Genomic DNA, 23,914 nt, shown 5'->3' on the forward strand with positions numbered 1-23,914 from the left:
ATGCGGATTTCTCTTAAATAAATGAAAGACAAGAGGTATTTGGCAAAACAGGAATAGTTGGTTTAATTAAGGACAGAGGCCGGGAGAGCACAGTACAGGGTCGGGGTTACAGAGTTCTGAGCGCCCTTACATACAATTCTTGAAGGGTTATAAAACAATTCTATACAGGCTTTGCAGAAAGGAATCTGAGCCTAGTCACGGAGTCGTAAATCTGACCATCTGATAAAGTGCTCAGGTGGATCTCAACCTTGAGTGGAGAATATGCGGGCCATTAGGTTACATGTCCAGATGGCCGTTATGAGGAGCACGTGATCACTGTTTGTTGTGCGTGTGTATGTTCTGATTGGCAGAGTGTTTCTAATATCATGTGGCATCTAACTTTTAGGGTGTTTTGGGAGCATGCACCCCTCCGACCAAATGTGTTTGATCGTGGCCAATCTCCTATGATTATTGTGGTGTGGTTGCCTATCTGAGGGATTGATCTTGGGTTTCCTGTTCGAGCATTTATCTGCGGGCTACCTATCACCCCACCTGTGATCTGTCACTCAGTAGATTCAGGCCTAGGTCGCAAGGCTTGTCTGACCACATATTTCTGACTCAGGGATGATGAGGAGGTCACATCACCACCTCATAATGATATGAAAAGCTGTCAGGGAAACCCCATCCTTAATGGTGGAAGGAAATAAAGTGTATACACATCAAGACTAAGCTAAACAAACTGTTGCATTACAGAAGCAATTCTCTGATCTTGTCCTTGACGTCGAGAAGCAAGTTACAAGTATGGACTTTTCGATCCATCAGCCATGGGAAAATGACATTGCTAAGTCTTTCTCTTGCAGATTTGGTTGCTTATTTGGATCTCCAGGTTCCAGTCTTGATGGTTTCTCCAGCATCTATGCTTAACACATGATATTTTTTTCAGCCATATCCCTTTTGTAATCAATTTACTTTCTTCAGCAGGTACCATGCACACTATTTCCAGCTTGGATTGTAACTCTGCTATCTCAATAATTCAGTTAGTGTGTTCTTCCTTTAGGGCTATATCTGTCTTGTATTTTTGTTTGTTGTTATGTAAGGATTACTTACTCGATTTATTCCTTGTATTCAGTCAAAGTCTTCTACATTCTTTACTATAATATCCTACTTTTTTTGACTATGGCAAATAGATACACTTTAAAAATGCCCTCTTTAAATATTAAAGGTCTTCGTCATCCAATAAAAAGGAAAATATTAAACTATTTAAATAATTGCAAAGAGGATATATGTTTATTTTACAAGAAACTCACATAGATAATATTATTCTGCCATACATGAAAACATTGTGGCTTGATAATACGGTTTTATCACCTGCACAGAGGCATAAAAATGGTGTGTCAATATTTTTCTCGCTTAAGGTACAAGCTACATTTTAAATCGCAAACATTATTCTAATGATCAGTATGTGTGTATCTAAACATTAATTTACAAATACCCCCTTCATTTCTTTAATATTTATGCTCCTACACAAGATGATCCTAATTTGTGGAAATCAATTTCTTCAGAAATTCTGACTATTAGAAACACACCTCTTATTCTAGGAAAAGACTTTAATATGATTTCTGAATTCTAGATAGAATTTCAACAGTCACATTTCCACCCCAAGGTCATGTACCCTTTTCAATAGTAAAAGAGCAGGTATTTTTATTTGAAAATAAAAAACTATTTCTACATTAACACAAACAAATCTGGCATCACTTTTGATAATTTTGATGGAAGTATTCTAGATGCTCCTTTTACTATGGAAGAGGTTTGAAATGCTGCTAGATCACTAAATGCTAAAAAAAACAGGTCCGAATGGAGAATTTTATAGCAGAATTTTATAAAACTTTTAAAACCCATGTTTCCCCCTTCCACTGTCACGATCATCATCATAAATCTTTATTTTGTAATATCGTAAACTATAAAAGAAAATTGATAAAATGCATATAAAATGATAAAATAGTTATAAAATATTTAACAGCAATAACATATTACGGTTCATTGACGTAACTCTAAGAGTCACTGTTTTCAAAGTATTTAAGCTTTTCCTCACTTGAATTAAGGCTATCACATAATAAACCACTGCATTACATGTTTGAACATTGTCAAGTTTGCATCCAAAAAAAAGGCAGCTTTGTAATTGCTAAAAGAAGAAGCGGTTTTAAAACATATTTCCTTTGAGTAATATAAAATTTTTAAAAAAAGTGCAAAGTGCATGGCTGATTGAATTCACTTCCCATCACATGGGCAGGGCAGCTTATCCTTACACCACTGCCCCTTTTTGGAGAAGCAGCCATGTGGTGGATGATCCTTAGGCGAGAATGCAGCAAAATATATCTATGAAATGTATTAGTGACTGCATATAAATATGGTTGCATCCCCTCAATTTCATAGAGAGATAAATAGTGCTGAACCATAATTTTCCTCAGGTCCTTCCCTGCTCTCTCATCCTCTCTCATACCAGTAAGTAAGGTTATTCATTCATTTTAGGGCCTTGTATAATTTGCTCTGGAGATTGTAAATAATTTACATCAGTGTCATTAATCAGCTTCCCCATATAACAGAATGGGGACCTGGTGTGTACCTATCCTCAGAGCATCAGAAGTTAAAGCATGTTTTTCCTTATCTATCCCATTTATATGGAGAGAAAACAAGGAAAAGTGCGTGAACTTAACTCTGTCTAACCCCCTCTATATTCTAAAAGGCATGATACATTCCCCATTGGGTCCATATCATAGCCTTGCCAATAAATGACCATACATGTGGAACAACAAGGAGATAACATCCCTAGAAGCCCAGAGTGATGCCATAGTATACCATGATTTATTGAGGTCCACTAGGTCGAAGGCACTGCTAAGATCCATAAGACCAAGTGTAAATGCTCATCCTTGCCGCTAGTAGATTTTCCTATCAGGAGGTTAAGATTTAAACACTATTCGATTGTTCCTATGCCCCTCCTAAACCCATATTGACAATCACTCAATATAGAATTATCTCCTGCCCACTGTTCCAGTCGTTCCAGAATAACATTACCTCATAACTTTGAGGAGGAGTCTAGAAGTGATATTGGTCTGTAACATCTGGGGTCATTCTTACTACCCTTCTTAAAAACTGGGCTAATGATGGATTCAGACCAAGAAAAAGGAAGGTATCCTACTCCAGTCACACTGAATACCTTTGTTAAAACTCAAACTCAAAGCTATGGTAGGTGCCTACAGCTATCCACTAAGAGCCCATTGGGTCCTGGTCATTACTTCCTCTGTCTACAGAAAAGTCTTCCAGTTTAAAAGTGAAAGACAAAGGGAGGGGAGACCTCATTTTGGTAAGGAGGAGGGTATGAGTATCGGAGAGGTTGAAAATAGAAGTAAAATGCTCCACTCAGCCATGTGCAGAAACCGTGCTATCTAAATTTTGGGTCATGTTCTCATTAAGAAAAGGGCTATTTAAAGTAGTCCAAAATAGAGAAGTGTGTTTAGTTTCTGACACCTCAATCAAAATTTTCCATGCTTCAATTTGCAGCGCTCTCTTCCTTAGGTCAAGGTTTTTTTTTGTAGTCAAGTCTGCATTGCTGGATAACAGCCATATACCTGGGCCGAGAATGAAGGTCTTTCCTAAACAGTTTACAGGCCCTAGTGCACGCTGTATCAAACCATCCCTTTGATTGCCTTATAGTGCCCTTCTTCTTCCCTTCTAGCAAGCGATCTATTGATTTTGAAATAATTGCATGAGCCCGAATGATTTGTTCAGGGTCAGCATTCTCGTCCAAGCAAGTCATAAAATCACTGCTATTTTCATGAATCAATAATGTAGTAAACACAGCAGGATCCACACCAGACTATTTTAGCCTCACTCCATTCTGCCTTGCCCTGCCACAATGGAAGCTCATGGCTGCTCATTATTCTTCTACATATACATTGAAAGCGTTAGAGCCAAGGGATTACAGTCACTCAAATAATTCTTTCTAATACTAAACATCAAAGGTGTTATACTTGAATTATGTGAGATCAGAATAAAATCAGTAGTGCTCAGGACACCCCTTCCAATTAAAGTTGAAGGCAATGTATGTAGGAAACTGGGTTTTTGTTACAGTTGTGCCCCCCCTTTTTGCCCCCTTTTAAGCTACTGGGTGCTGATTTTTGACTCAGAGTGTTCTTTCCTTAAAACAAGGTGGTGTCTAATTGTAGCACAAGTGGTAAAGGACGTTAGGTCCTCTGTACATCACTAGTAAATGATACCCCTAGTATCTAGGGCATAGGTACTAAAGAGGGTCCCTAAGGGCTGTAGCACATTCTATGCCACCCTAAGGGACCCATACACAAATTCCACACAGACTGCCATTGCAGTCTGGGTGGAAATCATGAAGTGGGAACATGACATGAAGTTTGTGGAGGGAACCCCAAGACAGCCACCTCAATTTTGTGAGCCCAGCATTTTCCCTGTGCCCTGATACAGCCCAGTGATCAAGGATTCCTAAGAGACCTAGGTAAGGAGCCCTAGAAGTTCCTGGGAAATCTTATTATTTGTTTAAAAGTGTTTTTAACTGCTACCTGTGCCTGTTTACTGTAGACTCTCTGTGTTTCAGGCAGCTTGGCCTTTTAAAGTGGTGTTTTTAGCCGTGACTGTTTGAAATTTCCCTCCTAGTTTGTGGCACAAGACTGCATAAAGCCCCCACCCTCTTTTCTAAGTAAAAAGGCTACATACATCTTCCAGAGTGTGTTTAGGAAACTGCTTAATCGGTTTCTGTGATTTAAATTGTGTTTAGAATCTGTCTGCATCCCCTGTTTTTGCCTTAAAAAAGCCACATTTCAGAGTGCGCGACAAGCAGTATTTCAGTGTTTTTTACAATCTCTCCTTACCTGGAAAGAAGACTCTGCGAGCTTGGAAGTGTGGATTCAGCCTGTCAGTATCCAAGGAGATTCTGAATAGAGCAGCAGTTCCCTCCTCCCTTCCCACAGGGACTGGGCTTCAGTTAACTTGGCCCTTATGTATGTTTCTATTGGTTGTTGCATATAGTGTTGTGATAGGTTGTTGGGGGCTGGTAGTAGGGCTAAGAATCTGATTGGTTCCTGGTTTTTAGGGCTGGGGTTGTGATTGGTAGTAGGGCTGAGATTTTGATTGGTTCCTGGTTTTTAGGGTTGGGCTTGTGATTGGTGGTAGGGCTGAGAATGGGGATACGAACTAGGAAGGCTTGGAGGCTGCTGCAGGGATGAGGGTGGACTGGGCAGACCTCTGGTTCCCTGTCCCACAAACCCGTAGGATTCCGTAACCCTGGCAACCCAGGGGCTGAACGCCATGGGTAGCACAGTGGCTGGGAAAGGGACATGACAGGGAGCCCCTTCTGTGGCCACAAAAGGGGCGAAAGGCAGACTGTTGGGGATGAGGGGCAGTCGAAACACCGAGTAGCCTGGGAGTCCTTGAAACTCTCAAGCTCCGAGTCTGATGTGTCTCCAAAGAGACGGATGCCATCAAAGGTCATGTCCATAAGGAACCGTTGGACATCCCCTGAGAAACCAGATGTCCCTAACCAGGCAAGGTGCCTCAAGGCCACTGCCGACACAACCGATCTACCCAGAAAGTTGGTCGTATCCAGCCCACATCGAATAGTGAACTTCACCGCGTCTCTCCCATCAGCAATTGCTTGGGAGATGACAGTCCAGGTCTCCTCCGGTATCTGCGGCAAGACATGCATGACTGTATTCCACAGGGAGTGAGTATAATGGCCCAAAAGGCATGCTGTGTTCATTGACCGTAATGCCAGGCTGGAGGAAAAAAACATCTTCTTCCCAAGTTGGTCCAGTTTCTTTGATTCCCGATCCAGAGGTGCGTAAGGGAATGCTCCAGATGATGAGGATGCCTGGATAACAAGGTTCTCAGGCATGGGTTGTTGGGACAGGAATTTAGGGTCGTTCGGAGCGGGCTGATGGCGGCGAGCGATTGTCCTGTTCGCAGGAGCCCCTGTGCTTGGTCTGGACCAAGTACCCAGAAGGACATCAGTGAGGGCTTCATTGAAAGGAAGGAGAGGCTCAGATGTGGAAGCCCCTGGCTGAAGCACCGCCATCACGAGATTAGACCTGATTTCAATAGTGGGCAGTTCAAGGCCAAGGACCTCAGCCACCCTACTGACCACCATGGAATATGTGGCTCCCTCTGCCTTAGCCATGGTAGGAGGAGAAAGCATGCCAGCGTCTGGAGAAGTATCCAGACCACTGGCCTCACTCAATTCCTGTGCCCAGTCCATGTTAGGGTCGTCCTGGTATTCATAGGGTCCAGGGACCCCTCCAATTCTTCCCTGTATTCATACCCATAACGAAAAGGTTCTGAATCCAACCTAGGGTTAATAGACCCCACCAAAGAAGAGGGTGGCGTCTGCTGACTCCGCTCTGACTCATCGGGGATGAGGATCGGGTTGACGCTGATCGTGGACACAACCAATGTTGTACTGGTGCCAGGAAAGGTTTCGATGGTCTGTAGGGGCCCTCGGAGGCTGGGCTGGAGCCGCCAGCACAGAACCCAAAGGGCCCTCACCGAATCCCCAGGGCCCGAAGGCACCAAAGGGGGGGTTGGACTGCCCAAAAATGAGACACATGGCCTCATAGAATTCTTTCAATTGACCAGGGGGAGCTCCGGCTCCCGGAAAGTTGGGGAGGCGCGGTGCGGACCCAGAAGTAGGCTTCAAGTACGGAGGCCTAGAGCATCAACGTTCCTCCCACGTCGCATCAGCCGAGCGACGGGGTGAAGTCAAAAGATGCCTAGCATTCTTCGACCACTTCTTACCTGAGTGACCCAAAGACTTGGAGGATGATGAGTGGTGGTGACTCCGCAAGCGGTCTTGAGACCTTCCTCTCAAGCAAGACCGGAATCGATGCAGAGTCGGGTGCCGGGCCGTCATAAGCTTGAGGGAATGCTCCCTCAAGTCCTTAGGGTGCATGGCCCAGCATGACTTTGGGTCGTGGTCGCGCTCCAGCCACCACAAGCAGACCCGGTGTGGATCCGTCACTGACATCATGCGGTGACAGGCCTCGTAAGGCTTGAAACCGGTCTTCGGAGACATCCTCAACGCACCAACAAATCACCAAAAACTCAACAAAAGTGTCGAAATCAGTCAAAAATTGACTAGGGTAGCTCTTCTCCGGATCAGTGCGTGGTGCGGAAAGAAAAGAACTGACATCACTGCGCAGAGAAGGCAGCTATGTACGACTCCTGACATAATCACGGCGACCACAATGCCAACGATGCCCGCGGCCAACGCCACCTGACCACGTGCTAGAAAATGCCTCTTCTATTGTCACGGTTTAAAAAAATTGCCAATAAAGCTTCTGTAAAGAGTTCTTTTGAAGCAACAATTATTGTTCTTCCTAAACCAGATAAAGATTCTACATCTCACTTATTAATCAAAAGACTGCACAATATATACTAAAATTCTAGCAACTAGACATCTTCAAATCTAAACCATATTATTCATCCTGATCAATAAGGATTTATGAAAGGTAGATTATCTTCCCACAATACTAGACTACTATACCACACTATTAACTCCCTGAATAAACTTAAATGATTCATGGTCTTATTAGCCTTGGATGCTGAAAAAGCTTTGATGAGGTCAATTGGAAATTTTTATTTAGAACCATGCAAAGATTCTGTTTTGGTGTTACCATTATCGCATTGGTTAAAGCGTTGCATTGTTCACCCACAGCAATTATTTTTATGTTAATTCTTCCCCTTTTCAACTGTTTAGAGGCACTAGGCAGAGATGCTGTTTATCCCCCTTTCTTTTTAAATTAGCCATTGTATCACAATTATCTCTTATCTATATTTCTAAGGATAATAGAGGCATTACCATTAATAACAGTACTTAAAGTTTTTGCTTATTCAGACAGTGTTTTGTTAAATGTTAATGGCACTGTGCATACTATACCAGTGATATTAGATATTATCAATGGATATGCATTAGTATCAGGATATACTTTAAACATCAATAAAACAGATTTTTATTTCACTTTAAACATATTTTGTACTCAAGATACATTACATGGTACATGCATTTTATGGAATATCACTGGTCTCAAATAGTTTGGTATTTATTTTTTAAATACAGTAAAAAATACAGCTGATTTAAATTGCAAAAAACTATTAACTAAAGTTACAGAAAGAAATTGACAAATGTTCCTCCCTCTGCTTATCATGGTGAGGGAAAATTAAAGCAATCAAAATAGCGATAGCTCCACAAGTGTGAAGTATTTACTATCAATTTTACCGGCTACTTTGCCTACATCTTTCTTTACCAACATTAATAAACTCCTCCCTAAATGTATTTGGGGTAATAAGGCCCCATGGAATAAATACAGAATTCTACAAACTTCTAAACTTGAAGGAGATCAGGTATTCCAGATTTTAAGAAAAATCATTTTTCCTTTTTAACTGTACAAAGTGTTTATTGGTTTTCTGATCCGGATCCCTACATATCACTCTCATAGGTTTTATTTGAGAAAAATATTGTAGTGTTTATTTCTTTAAAAGCAATGCTTACTATGGATCATTAAAAAGCCAAGTTTTATTCTCCAGTCCTCAGTACTACTAAAAATGTTATATGAGTTTGGGTGCTACATTTAATAATAGAATTCTATGTTTTAGGGAGGCATCTTTAAGGAATAATCCCATGATGAAGTTAAATGCTTCGATCTCATGTTTGGAAAAATTGATCCATGCTTGAATATAGTATATTTGAGATATCTGTCACAGTAATATGCTTTTATCTTTTATTTATTTACAAGCTAATTTCAGGTTCCCGCTATTTAATATCATAGATATATTATACCGTGTAATTCTCAATGCTTACAATAGTTCTATTCCAGATCCTCAATGTTCAGGTGTGGAATTATTAATTGGAAAACATGTATGATCTAGTCATCTTGCTTCTAAAACATATAAAAATAAATAATGAAAAATCTATCAATTCACTAACAATAAGTGAATGCAAGTTTGAAAAAAATCTGGTTATGTTATATTTCAAATTGGCTTCTATCATCTATATGTAAGACCAATCAACTCTTTCATACAGAATAATTGTTATTGGACGCCTGTTAAGTTATATAATGTAATCCTAATTGACAAACCAGATTTCTGGCATTGTAACACTGAACCTGGCTTGCTGAAACATATGCTATTTAACTGTCCAGTTATTTGTAAATTTGCTCTAATGTTTGGTGTAAAATCTCACAACTTTGTCATCTTGATCATTCGATTACATATGAAATCATTATCGATAAATCACTTATTTCATTTCCACTTTTTTGTATATAGATGCTAAATTGTTTCTATGTCAGGACCAGAGGCAAGGATTATGCAGTTCTATGGTACGTGAATATCATGCTTAACCATTTCCTGTCTTGGAAGAGCAATAAATACCTCTCTTGGAAAAAACTCTCTGGTAAGTTGGTCATGTTATTGTGCCTCATCTCACGTTGAAGGGTATCTGATGTTGAAACACTGGACATTTCAGGCAGAGTATTTACCCTGGACGGGGTTACTCTCCATGTGTCTAGACATACGAAATGTAGCTCACGATTATTCGCTTACCAATTAATCTCGTATCCGGCATTTGATGAACATCCTAAACTATGTGCAGTGAACTGCGTTAAAGCTCACAAAGCTATGACTGGAAAGGAGTTCTGGCCCAGACCCAACACCAGAGATACACCTCATGGGGGACTATCACAGGCATCTGTTTATGACAGTCCGTACAAGGATTAAACCATGTACTTTTAGGAAGGGACATATTCCCTTGTACACTGGAAAGTAAGTCTTTTGAGAAAAGTTGAGAGCTATCTCTGAATCTTCCTCGGAAAGGCACAGAAAGAAAAGAACTGGCATCAGTGCACAGAATTGGCACTGTTTTTTGTGGTTGCGACTGCTACTTCCGGGGCGGAACGAGGCAAACACAGACCTGCACTATGTACACATGAGCATGTAGGAGCTATGAAATGCACATAATAAAAGGATCTGTGACAAAAGCAGTAAAGCAATGAGCTATCTACTTATAATACAATTCTGTGATCTGCATGGTACATGTTCTTTACACCTGGTATATTATGTGGTATCGTATGTGCTATGTTATTTTCAGTGAAAAATGACCCCAGACAAAACTCCATTTCTCTTCAGCAGTTACATTATTTATCAAAGTTATCTTGACATTTCCTTCTGTTGTCTGAAAATAGTTCGACACACAATTACCTCTGCAGCATACACTATTAAACTAATATGATATTTCAAAACACAGCACTCCCGAATTGAGCGTGCAGTGCGGTGGCACCAGTAGCACTGCCATAAGCTGGCCCTGAATGATACTGATAGTGGCTCACACTCCAATCCTGACAAAAACATTAAAAAGCATACTGCAATAAAAAAATACAAAGAATACTGCTTTTTGTTTACAAATTAATTTATGAGATAAATTATTAAATGTATAACGTTTACTTGTCAGATGTAAAATAGACCCTCATGCAATTCAATGCAGGCACTCAATAGGCAATAGAATGATACACGTAATAGCCAATAGCATGAGGTGGGGGGGAGGTTAACACGCCTTTGACTGAGCCCAAGTTCACTCTATGTTTATTTTAATTAATTAGTAACAATGCACAAACTGTGTGCTAGGCTGGCAGGCGTGAACTGAGATGGGAAGAGGTGCAAAAGTGGTTAAAAGCAGTGTTACAAGATAGGGAAGTAGTGAGTCACATGGTCACATGGGTAACTCTGAGATGAGATAAAAGAGGAACATTTCACATGATGCTCCCTACCTATGTTCTGGGTGGGTAGACAGGATTCTATAAAAGGAGTCTTGGCAACATGTTTGTAGTCAATTTCCCGAGAGAAGGAATTGTAGGCTTATTCAAATGCAAGCAGTAGGCCCTACATTGCATGGCACAGAAAATGCATGAGAGCTAAAGTGTAGCCTCGAAAGTCTTGCCTGAGAAACAGAGCTTCATGTCACCATGCTCCCAATAATCCATATCTTTTAGAAGAAGCTACCATGACCAGTGCTTCGGCTGCATCAACCAGAGCACTTTTGGCAGAACTACCCCACAAGAGCGAAAGGATATTCACCATTTGTGCCAGCTGCCTTTGGGTTGTCCAGTGAATGGCGACTACCGTCTGAGCAGTTTGGAGGCTCAACCATCAAACTATAAAAAAATCATCTTAGTCTCTGGTCTCCAATTAACAGAGCAATAAATATTTAAATAAACAAATACATGAATTTCAAGACAACAGAAAACATATATTCATTTCCTAAATGATTCTAAATTAATGAAACACAAGGTTCTTGCATGCGGTTCTTGTGGTCAGAAGTGACTCTTATGCTCTTTGTTTACTTACCTCGAGCAACAGATTCATGTTCTTGGTTATTAACGCGCTCTTGATTTATGCCAGTATCTATAACATCCACACGTTCTAGGTCAATATCACCAAAAACAAATTTAATCTTCTCCACTGCATGTTCTTCATTGGAGGCTCCATGCAACCCATTTTGTAAAATGCTCTTGGCAAACTTGCTCCTGAGTGAGCCTGGTGCAGTACTCTGTGCCACTTCAGGATCTGTGGGCCCCATCAATGCCCGCCATTCATTTACTGCATTTTCTTTGCTGAGTATCATCATCAGAGAAGGACCCCTGGTAAAAGAGTGACAAAATAACAAGTCTAAGTTATTTCTGTTATGCCTGTCTTTTTGGCATCATGTACTGTGCTGACAAGGGGGAACACACTGAAGGAGCTTGCATCTAAACCACAAAAAAAACATTAACATCTGAGAATTTATGTTAAAAATTCACACTTGGTAAATCAACGTGGCTACTAATAGAAAATCAGGTTAGTAAATGAAACAACTAACTCTATGCTATCTTTGAGAATCCTGGGGACACCTATATTCCTCTGGGAGATCCTGTACATTTCTCTCTCGGATTTTCAATAAACACTTGCCTACTCTTTATCTCCTTCATGAAAATGATAGTTTCAATCACAGAGCAAAGTTGTCAAGTTACGGTGCTGTAGTTAAGATAGCCCAAAAAATCTGCATCTAATGCAAGAAAGAGGCTCTGAAGGTGTTACATTTTTATGAAATTGAGGATTAGAAATAAAAGTGGTTTTAATGCAACACCAAGCACCAGCCAGTCCTTTAGTGGTATTGGTATCAAACCAAACATATTTATTTAGCTTTAAAGTGAGATGTAAAATCTCCATTAACAAAGTTACAGAGTGACACATTCTTCAACCACCTGCCCTTCGCAAAGTAGAAGATACAGATGGTGTTAGTCAGTGACTGCTGCTTCAAACATTAATTATAGTTTCGGCAGTTAAATGTAATTTGGTGTGGCATTTTCTGTGAAGTTTACTTTTTAAGGTTTATTAGCAGTTTGGGAAAAATATGATAACGAATCATTTATGATATTCAATTTACTTATATACATTAATCAATCAAGGAGAAAACCATGTCTTTTCCTGCTGCTATTGACATTCAGTTTGTAGTGTTGGAGAGGGCAGTATAGTGGCCCATTTGGACCACCTCTTACACAATATGATGGATGGAAATAGGCTGCTCTTCCTTCCGTGTTTCCAAAGATGACACTGTTTTTCTTGGATTACCAACATTGAAGCAAAAGGAAAACAACATTTCAAAAATAAAAACGTGCCAGGTTTTATCCCATCAGTTACACTTACTGGCACATGTAGTCAACAAGTTGTTCAAAAAAGGGTTTGCCCTTGTGCTCTTTGTAGAACTCTTCTGCCATTTCTCTATCCAAACAAGTCTCCTTAATCTGTGAGATGACAAATCCAGCACCTTTGATTTCCTCCATGATTTCATCTGTTTCAGGAAAAAGACATGACATCAACAAGCTAGATATCTGCTGAGAGGTAAGGAGCCAGTCAGGCTATAGCAAGACGAGTGGTGATAAGAGGTATGTGATATGCAGCACTCAAACGTCAAAGAACAGAGAGATTTTGGACTACTGGATCTATAAGAATCTGCATCTTTTTCCCAAACTCCCGTTTGACCATTGCATTATAGAATTTGCATACCCTTTTGTCGGTTTGCATCACAAATTCATTCTAAATCCCATACATGTCATGTTTTGGACATGAGATATAGTCCATAAAGCCTAGTAGTACAAACGTATAGGGTACATAAGGCATTGTTTCTTGATTATACTAAAACATACTGCATCTTCTGAAAGGTTGTGCATTTCATAAATTACCTTAAACATTCATTTTGAATATTTTTGCATAGTGCTTAATCAGCTTAGAAAGAAAATAGTAAAGATGTTAACACATTGCTCATTTTGCTCCCAAATCGCTATAAGATGATTCCTTCAAAGCAGAGCCAGGAGATTAACTTTAAGTAACATATGTTGGCAATAAGCCAATCTGGTCTGATCCAGGCTCAGACTATGACCATTGAATCTTCATTGCAGTAATCAGAGCACTATTTTCTCAAGCAGTCTCCGTAGTTACACTGTATTTGTCAGAAGTATGTTGACCTTAAAAATTATTACTGATATATTTATTATAATTTTCTAATATTTCTAAAGTAGCACCAGAAGAATGCATGAAATAAAGAAGTGGTTTCAATATTACGTTATAAAGGTTAATTTCATACATGTGTTCTGGATCAAGATAAATCCTAAACAATTTTTAGTAGCTTGACATGTATATCTGTGCATAAAATATGTTCAGCATTACACCAGAGATTTGGATTTGCTCCTCTATCCTTGTTCATTTCCCTGCTTTTCTATCAGGGTGTTGCAGGTCAAGAATGATTGATTAGTGCACACACAATCAAGCCCAAATGTTGGTCCTAGAACTCCCTGATATTATAAACTCTAGTTTCAGGTGCATGAATTCATGTTGTTATAGCCAGTTATTTTTCTGACTAAAATTTGAATCTGCAATAAAAAAAAAAAGGTGTTTGGCGATCTGAAACTTGCAAGAAAGACCCTTAAATGCCGAGAACTTATCACAGTGGAACAACTGACATAAAATCATAAGAAACTGTTTTGTTAATTTTTAATGGCCTCATCAGGAAATATGGCTGGCATTAGACTGCTGTGGTATCCGGAATTTTACAGGAGCAGATACTATCGAAAGAAGGTGTAGGCATGTTTGAAGGGTTTATTAACATGTCAAAACTTTGCCACAAATTGACCCTGACTGTCTAACTCATTAAATGCCTGCATTACTACACCATCTCCTTCCCCGGCACAGACATTAATATTAAGACCTGCAATCTGGGACCAAAAGTACCATGAAATACCAAGAATGGACCTGGTACATAGCTCAACATCACCTTGCCTGGAAATTCTATTTGCCGTAGTAATGATATTTTGAAATATGTACCTGGAAAAAAGATTGTTGAAGTATTGCAATCCGTGTGTAATACTGAAATCTGTTGGTGAAACATAGAGGCAACTTTTCCCCTCACACCTGTATTAATCAAATACTTTACTAAATTTAATTAAGGTCTGGAATATATTGATTTGCCAATCACTCCTGCTCAGATACACTGTGGTTGAGCCAGTGTAAGACAGTGTGAACTCACCCAGCATCAAAACCTTGATTGATTAGTGTCTCATTGATTTAATTTAACTGGAGAATAATACCAGTATTGTGGCAGTTTGGTCATGGCCTCTTTCCATGTGGACCTTTTTGCTGATATGTGGTTTCGGCACTAAACATTCTCTACTTTCTTTCCTTCGTCCCTCCCTTCAGGGCTCCAGTGTGCAGCTTAGTCTTCTGTCTCCATCCTTCAGTCACAAGCAACACTTCTGCCTCAGGCATCCTGTCGGCAGCACCCTGCATTTGGATGCATATCAATCCAATGGCCTAAATTTGCAGACTTTGAGAGCAGTGTAACTACATTTGTAATGCACATTCTGCAGTATTCTGAAGGTGCCACTTCTTCTTAAGTGGTATGCGAGTGTGATCATGCCTTTTCGACATGGGGGTACTGAATTAGGATGCGATTGACCAGGGTTCAGAAAGAGCGCTAAAGAAACAAATCTCCTCCATTCCACTAACTGTCCAGGCCCCAACCTCACACTTTTAAAGAATAATCTTGCTGACATTTTTTACAAACAAACATCAATGTTGAGTGCAGATAACATTTTAGCAAACCACATGGGTGAGGACAAACTGGCTAGTTTATTTTGCCACACACACACACACAACAATATAATTGCAAAACTCTCGTCAAAGAGACTCAAAATCATTGAGTACGCAATCAGCCTGGAATAACACAGATCTATTATGAACTGTGATATCACCGCCAATAGAAATGTAGCCATCTTTTTAATTGAAACAAACTGGAACAGGCCTAGATTGAGGGGTATTTGTTGCATTACTATAGACAGATGTGAATAAGGAATTTGCTTAAGTTCTATAGCCATGTCAATGGGATGTAACAATCCTATAGACTTTTGTTTTAAATTCATAAAGTGTAAGAACATTTTAACACCAAACAATTTCTAAAATATGGCTGCAAGTTGTATTAAGCTTTCCCCATTAGCTAAGAGACACTGCAGAGCTGCCTGTTTTCTTATAGGCTGTTTGTGTTCTACCAGGTTCCACTCATAAGAAGTTGTCAGATAACATCCCATTTTTAAGTGCTCTGTTTGGACAATTGCATGTTTCACACTTCAAGGCAAAATTGGTCACTCCAGCAATATAACCAATGTTAACAAAATTCCAACACAGTTCAGGTTTTAGGACCAATGAAACCAACAATATTAAAACATGAGAGTTGGCAATTCAGATTACTGGTTAAATTGATAAATATATAATTGTCTCTAACTGAGCCAGATCAATTGTGTGCAGCTAATTATATCCAACTATTAAACTATCACCTTATGAAAATGTTGACTATGCTTCTATCTTCAATAGTGTAGATGAACTAAACAAAAATGACCTTACTTCAAATATGTATAAAACTTTTTAGGGCCTAACACATGAGTATTTCCACAAGAAAGTATACAGACTTGACTCTCACTAAGGCCCTCATTATGACTTTGGCGTTCTTTTGGCAAGAATGCTGTGGTGGAGGCCGCCAAAACACCTTCATGTTGGCAGTATTCTGACCGTCGTATTAAGAGTCACACACTGGAGATCACCTAAAAACAGCCACAAATCCGACACTGCCAGGACATCTGCGGGGGCGGGAAAGAGGCTGTTCCACCACCAGCATTGACAACTTTCCACCCACCCGATTATGACCCACAAATCACAACAGCGGTTCCTCCATGGCAGAAAACCATTGGCAGTCCGAATCGCTGCGCTCAGCAAACCACCTCAGACAGAACATAACACCACATTGCACAATTTGAATACCCCACACATGACAGACAACCACACACCAGACACACCTACTCACTGCACTATATAACACACCCCCACGCAACCCACAATCCTTTGCGACAAAAACCACATACAGAGACAGCGAGGAACCACAAACATATTAATTAGCACTTATACACCATAGTCACATATACACTTCACACACAGCACACACCACACAACTGCACGATCAACACTATACACACATCTCTACTGTACACAGGCATACACAACCAAATGCCCACACCCCACCAAGCACCCTACACTGCACCCTTACGCACAACACCCACCTCCATCCACAACACAACCACCATGTCCCATCAAAAGCACTCGCGCTTCACAGACAATGATTCGAGGGTCATGGTAGAGCCACAACTTGTTGGAGCACAGTTCCAGCAAACCTCCATTGCCAGGAAAATTGAGTTATGGCAGATAACTGTTGATAGGGTCAACTCAGTAGGCAACCATTCACACACGAGGAAGGACATCAGGAAGAAGTGGAACGACCTACAGGGGAAGGTGCATTCCATGGCACTGAGACACCAAATTGCTGTGCTAAAGGGCCTGACTGGAATACCCGGAGGACTGGACTCTGGTAAGCGACTAACACTCCCCTGGCACAAATTCATCCAGTCCAGCATGCTTTATCACCACCCAATCACTCCCCAATTCACCCTATCTTCCACCACACCTCCCACCTAATCACATAATGCCCCTCTCCTGCATGCCACACCACCACCCAGCCACAATACCCACACAGTCCCTGCCAAGTGCACAGATAGCACTGCCAATCACAAACACTATGATTCCCACAATGCATCTGTCCATCTCCATCAATGTGCACATCACACCACATCCCTTGCATGTGTGACTATTGCACCAGCTACACCAACTGGATGTTTTGACTGAGGACCACTACATGGCAATGACAGCAATGCTATGACACAATACAATGCCAAACACGGACACAGCACTGTCACCAAACCTAAGGGCCACAAATCCAGATCAACAACCCTGAAATGGATTGACCATGGGCTTGAAACTAACAAAGTATACACCATGCACAACACAGGACAAGCAATCTTGCCTACGCATATACCCTCCTCCCACTTGGACACCATGCTGCAATGTACAGCCGTACCCACTCACAGCAAGCCTGAATTGCCACCTGCAAACAGGGCACACCTGTCATGTCAACCATCACATAGAAACTGAACCCACCAACCGAGCCAAAGTTACCAAGCCTGATCTACAACTATCCCTATATAGCATGGTACATATGTCACAATCTATTATCCGCAAACTTTGTTAGCAGTGCTGCTCCTGTCATTGCCATTGCTGGGAATCAAGTCAAGCCACTGTATGCATCAGACAAAGACACAACCATTCACACCTTCAGCATTTAACCCTCTCTCACTCCATCCACAGGTACCCCTGCCAGTGCCATCATGGAGAGAATACCAGAGACTGCCAGCCCTCCTCAGGATGAAGGCCCCAGTGAGGACAATGCCACTGGATGTCTGAACAGTGACGACCTACTTGGCCCATCTGGGACCCCCGGTCAGTCTACCACTTCATGCCTGACCCTGCCCACATCAACCCATCCTCCCTGTGGCACCAACATCACAGCCCACCCTTCGTCCCCAAACCTGTGTCCCAAAGACTGTTCAAACTATTGTGTGCCCCACAGTACAGGGACCTGAGTCGCCCCCTCACACCCAAAACAATGAAGGTCCTGGTGACACTGGGAGTGGGCACAGGCACATGGGGGCAGGGGACATGGAAGGGAACCTGTGGGCCATAAGATGAGGCACCCATGGGAGTCAACTGACCAGGAGGCCATCTCCCAAGTCCTGGGAGAATATCAACAATCCCAGGACAGGATGGGCCAGACCATTAACATGTTGGGGGGAAACCAAAGGCTGCAGAGGGAATACCACCAGGAGGTCATGCAGCAGTGGCAGGCCCACAATGCCACCATGGACTCCAAAGCAGGGGGGGCTCAGGGCGATTAACACCATCCTGCGTGGTAGCTCTACCCACCAGCAGGGCCCTTCCACTATCACTCCACATCTGAACCATCAACATCTGCGGCAGGTAGTGGAATGGAGGCCCTACCAAGGGAACCATAGGCCTTTGGTACCCCTCCCTCTGTAGCTGAAGAACGCCCTACCCCCCACACAAATGTGGTCGTCCATCCAGACATCTGGCTGGAGCAGATGCCAAGACCAAATCCACTGCCAGGAAGTGACGCACTCCTGATTTTTCTCCCTTGTGTGCCACTGAGACACCCTGTTGACTGTTCAATGACATTTCTCCATTTTCTTATGGCCCTGGGACACTGGACCTGCACTACCTACAGCTGTGCCACTTCCACCTACTCTGATTATTTCATCCACCATGACCCCACTCATCACCTGTTGGACCATTAATGCACAATAAACAATGTAGATCAGAGCAACTGCATATTTTTACATATACAAATGTTTGGTCAGCAAAATGTTATGGGTGTATAGTCCCCTAAACCATCAGGCAATGTAATGGACAGCAGAGGGAGGCAGGAGACACAGTACAACAAACATGTCCCAGGGCAGATGTAAGGGAATCACTAGTCCAGCCACACACCAGAGAATATCAACTTATCCAACCTGCAGAAAGACCATGACAGAGACTTACATCAGGAAATTAGGCACCGTGGCACACAAAGCACATATGCAGTTCATAGTTGTCGTGCCCAGTGTGGTTTGCCAACTAAACAGGGCACAACAGATGTCACTTCTACATCACCAGTCTCCGGAAATACATCACAAAACGCTGTAGCTGGCATCTGTAAAGTGTAAAACTCTATTCTAGAAACAGTTACCAAGGGCTAATGAACATGATTGCCTCAAGCAATAGGTAGGAGAGGCAAAATTTCACAGTACACAGTTACTCGTTGGAATGACATGAGAACAGGACAATGCTGGACACATAGCACAATACAGGCCTGCCCATACAAGGTGTGATTTTAGCAACCTGCATAGAGGACACGTTACATAAAAGACCTGTAACTCTGCACCTTATCAGTCACCTCCCACAACACACATATAGGGATAGGAACACTTTACACCACCACTTATGATCCAAATAAGGAGGACCATTCGCACCAATCAATGTGGAAATACAACGCTTGCTAATACACACAACATACCTGTATGTCACTGGAAGTACTGATTGATGAGCTCAGTCCTAGAGTCAGCTGCACCTTCCGCATCTGCCTCCTCATCACTTTCCTTGTCTCCATCACCAGCCACTGGTCCAGCCGCCATGCCATCATCAGCTAGTAATGGTATCTGACGTCTCAGGGCTAGATTGTGGAGCATGCATCAGACAACTATGATCTGGCCTACCTTTTGTGTAGTGTAGAGGAGGGCACCTCCAGAAATGTGCATGCACCTGACTCTGGCCTTCAGTAGGCCGAATGTCCTTTCAATTACACACTTCGTCCTGCCATGGGCATCATTGAAACAAAGTTCCCCTTCCGTGGCAGGGTACCTCATTGGTATCAACAGACAGAAAAGTTTAAGATAGCCAGAGTCACCTGTCTGCACAGATGTGGGACCTGTCACAATACAGGTACAGACACAGGGAAGAATGTGATAACAGGTGCCATAACAGAAACACACATCCTAATGCATATATACAATGAGCCAAGCCCTCTCTCTGTGTAGTCGTGCCATCATGTGTGGGACATTGCTGTTCCTCAGAATGCAGGAGTCATGAATGGATTCTGGAAACTTGGCTGACACACCACCTGGACATTGATGGAGTGCTAGTTTTTCCTGTTCCTATACACCTGTTCATTGGAACTGGGAGGGACCAAAGCTATATGGGTGCGTTCTATGGCCCCTATCACATGAGGGATGTGTCCCATATCATAGAAGTCTGCCTTCACATAGGCCAAATCCGCATGTTTGGGGAACCTGATGTAGCTCTTCAGGTGTTTCAAGAAAGCACATAGTATATCCTTCAACACAAGACTGAACATGGGCTGTGACATCCCTGCTGCCCAGCCCATTGCATTCTGAAAGGACCCAGTGGCAAGAAAGTGTAGCGCTGATAGAACTTGAACTGTGGGAGGGACGGCATAGGGACTACGTATGGCAGGCAATCGATCTGGCTCCAACTGAGTACATAGATCCATGATGGTCTGATGATTCAGGCGATAGGTCAGGATGATATGCCTGTCCGCCAGGGTTGCAAGGTCGACTAGCAGACAGTACACTGGTGCATGTTTCAATCTCCTCCTGACAGGGTGTCTAGGATAGAGAGGAGAGAATGTACAAAGTGATAAGCACTCCACACATGTTTGCTGAACATGTCCTTATCGCACACACCTAACGCTGTAGACATGCCTCGCACCGCTGATATATACCATACCGGGCATGCAGAAGTGGCATGGACACCATCGTTGCTGCACATTGCTGCCCCTGATCAATAGTTTGTGACACACATCACATGTGTAATGTTCCATATATGGTATACTGAGCTGTCCTGCACTGAGCATGCATGTAGTCAAGCTAAATACCTACATGGTTACACTGCCTATGAGGCTCCGAGTATCTGGACATGCACGTCATCTGACAACCGGCCATATAACGTCACTGTGTCATGCATGTCACATGTATAAGCCTAACCAGGATGGCACAACATAGGCCTGCTCTGCAATCTGGTCAAAAAACATGCATGGCACACTTACTTTTCTGAAGCAAGGCATGATATGTGCATAAAATGACAGCCGCCTGTCCTGCATCACTGGACAGATGGAAGGGACCTAAGTCCGCTGGCGTAGGTCATCATGGCGGTTGCAACCGCCGTGCAACTTCTCATTGGTTAACATTGCTGCCTATGGGGGACTGGGGCCAATGGTGATCACCGCCGGCGGTGACTGCCATTTTCTGCAGCTTTGCTCACTTGACTTCTGAAGTTCTTGCAACCAAGGCCTTCATGACATGAGCTGCTGTGTACCTTCTCTGGGAGCCATCAACCCACATCCGGCAGGTGATAGGGCCCCAGCCTTCACCCAAGAAGAGCAGGAGAAGCTGGTGGAAGGGTTACTACCCCTGTATGGACAGCTGTATGGGGCACCAGAGGAGCAGGTGAGCCCAATGCCTTAGTCATGTGTGATAGGAGTGTGTGAGGGCGAATGGTATAAGTGTACAAGTAAGGGAGTACATGCATGCAGGGGGCACGGAGCTAAGGCGAGTGAACCGTGACGATGGGTATGTGTGGGCATTTGGCGAGTCTGATGTTTATAGTCCACTGCTGTTGGTATGGTGCCAGTCTACATGACTTTCTCCTTCTGTCTGTGCCACCCATGCAGGTAAATGCCCTTCAGAAGAAGGGGATATGGCGTGCCATCGCCAAGCAAGTGCAGACCCTGGGGGTCCATGGCTGGCAGAGCACCCATTGTCGCAAGCGGTGGGAGGACTTGAGATGCTGGGCCGAGAAGACCGCAGAGGCCCAGCTGGGGATGTCCTCCGAACGAGGGAGGGGTGCCCATCGGACCCTAACCCTGCTAATGGCCCTCATTGTGGCAGTGGCCTACCCTTAGGTTAATGGGCATTTGAGGGCAGCACAGCAGCCACAAAGGGGCGAGTACTGACTGCTTCCTGGGACTTGGCTGGCCTTAAATGGGATTGGATGCCTCACTGCAGGCAATGTGACATTGTCGTTTATGCTACTTGTTCATCAACAATTGGAAATGGGTAGTGGCTCCCTGGCAGAGTAACATTTGTAGATGTGTTTCCATGCTTTACTGTCAGTGGATGTACATCTCACATTTCCATACCTCTCCGTGTCTGTAATGTGGAGATGCACTAATGAAATAGGCACATGTGTGGCTCCATCCTGGCCATACAATAGATGTGAGTGTTTGGATCACCATAAGCACTGTGTATGGCTAGCTCCATCCATCTGCATTAGTGGCTCTACGGTGTCAGTACACTCTCATCTGTGAAGCCTGCCTCTATGTGCTACTGTGTGTCTCTCCTTTTATCACTGGGAGTATATACATCATGTACTGTATCTGGTATTAACAGATTGTGGGGCTGGCATTACATTTCCACCACAGAAATGGCCTTCATGGGACAGGAGGATTGGCCTGATAGCTGAAAAGGCATGTATAGGTGATCTGCTGACTGTAGGGTATGTGTAAGTAGCCAATCTGGGATACTGAAACATGTAGAATTGATGAGGCCTGTTTGCACAGATCATCAGATCTTGCATTCCTAGGGGCTATACTTGGAGGGATGTGGCTTTTGAACCGATGGGATGGTACCAGAGGTTGTAAGTGCCCTGGGAGATACCTTATTTGTCACCATGGTGTGTATGTGGCATGTACGACAAGGCCCTAGCAATTCCTATGTTGCAATGCTGAGTAACTGCCTACATCAGGTCATCATGGATATTTGGAGGAGCATCTGATGTCCTGTGACTATTAGAGCTTGACTTGGGTAATAGGCAGTGGCAGATTAGGAGTGGTTTGGCTTTTGCATAACACATGGTGTGTTGATGTGATTCAAATTTTGGATTCAGTCTCCTCAGGCAGCCTTATGTGCTAGTGGGATGTTCAATTGGTGTACATGCAGTGGTGTTTGTCCATATGTGCCTAATTAATGGAAATATTTCCACTCTGAGATGTGTGTTGTCTGGGATCTGTGACAGGTTTTGCCATTTGTGAAATGGTGTGTTTGAAGCTGGAGTTGTCATTGTGCGTAGTCCAACTGGTGTACATTCATGTGTGGTGGCATTGCAAGTGGTCCATGATGTGATGTGTGTATTCCAGTGGTACATCTGTTGTGACACTGCACTCAGTGGATGTGTTTGGATGTGTTATATGTGGTACATAGCCCAATGTAGATGCACCTAGCAGTATACTGAATACTGATATATGTGTTGGGTGTCAGCTACTCTGGCTCTGTGATAGGGTCTGTCTTGTCACATGATTATACCATAAATTCACAGAGTACACATCAGATGTAAACTGTCTTAAATCTGAGTTGTTCTCCATAATGGCATCGCTGTACTGAGCGGCCAACCAGATGCTGTGTGGTCTGTGAATGGAGTTGCCTTTGCTGCAATTGACATATTACAGAGGACATGGACTAAGCAGGTGTTATTAGTGCAGAGGCCTAAAGTGATGTGCTTAGTCAGCTACACATCCAATGGGTGAAAGAGGAATGGAGAGGTATTCAGGCATACTTTTGATACTGCATCCAGGGCATGCTGTGCCAGCTCAAAGGGGATGACTCTAGAAGTGCTGTTCAACTTAGGTACTGATGTAGGTGTGAGGGTTGGCATTCAGATGAGGGTAGTAGTGACATTTAATGACATGATGTAAATAATGTGTATTGGCAAATAGCCATGAAATGTATTGTCACAGATTAACACGTTTAGCTGTGTCTATGGGAGGTATATGTTGACCCTTATCCCCCCTATCTGTCTCTCTCTCCCTCCCTCTCTCTTTGTGTGCATCAGC

At 42.7% G+C, this 23,914-nt stretch overlaps 1 protein-coding gene across 7 annotated transcripts in view; it reads right to left on the reverse strand.

Moving 5' to 3' along the window:
* NME9 (NME/NM23 family member 9) overlaps nt 1–23,914 on the reverse strand; it is a 466,976-nt gene that overhangs the window by 203,410 nt on the left and 239,652 nt on the right. For all 7 annotated transcript variants that reach the window (XM_069225744.1, XM_069225746.1, XM_069225745.1 and 4 more), the window contains 2 exons: nt 12,730–12,874; nt 11,392–11,684 (listed from right to left, as the gene is read on the reverse strand). In XM_069225744.1, the coding sequence (XP_069081845.1) occupies nt 11,392–11,684; nt 12,730–12,874 (438 nt within the window). The remainder of the gene's footprint in view (nt 1–11,391; nt 11,685–12,729; nt 12,875–23,914) is intronic.

This window comes from Pleurodeles waltl, chromosome 3_1 (genome assembly GCF_031143425.1).
Source record: "Pleurodeles waltl isolate 20211129_DDA chromosome 3_1, aPleWal1.hap1.20221129, whole genome shotgun sequence".
NCBI classification, from domain to species: domain Eukaryota; kingdom Metazoa; phylum Chordata; class Amphibia; order Caudata; family Salamandridae; genus Pleurodeles; species Pleurodeles waltl.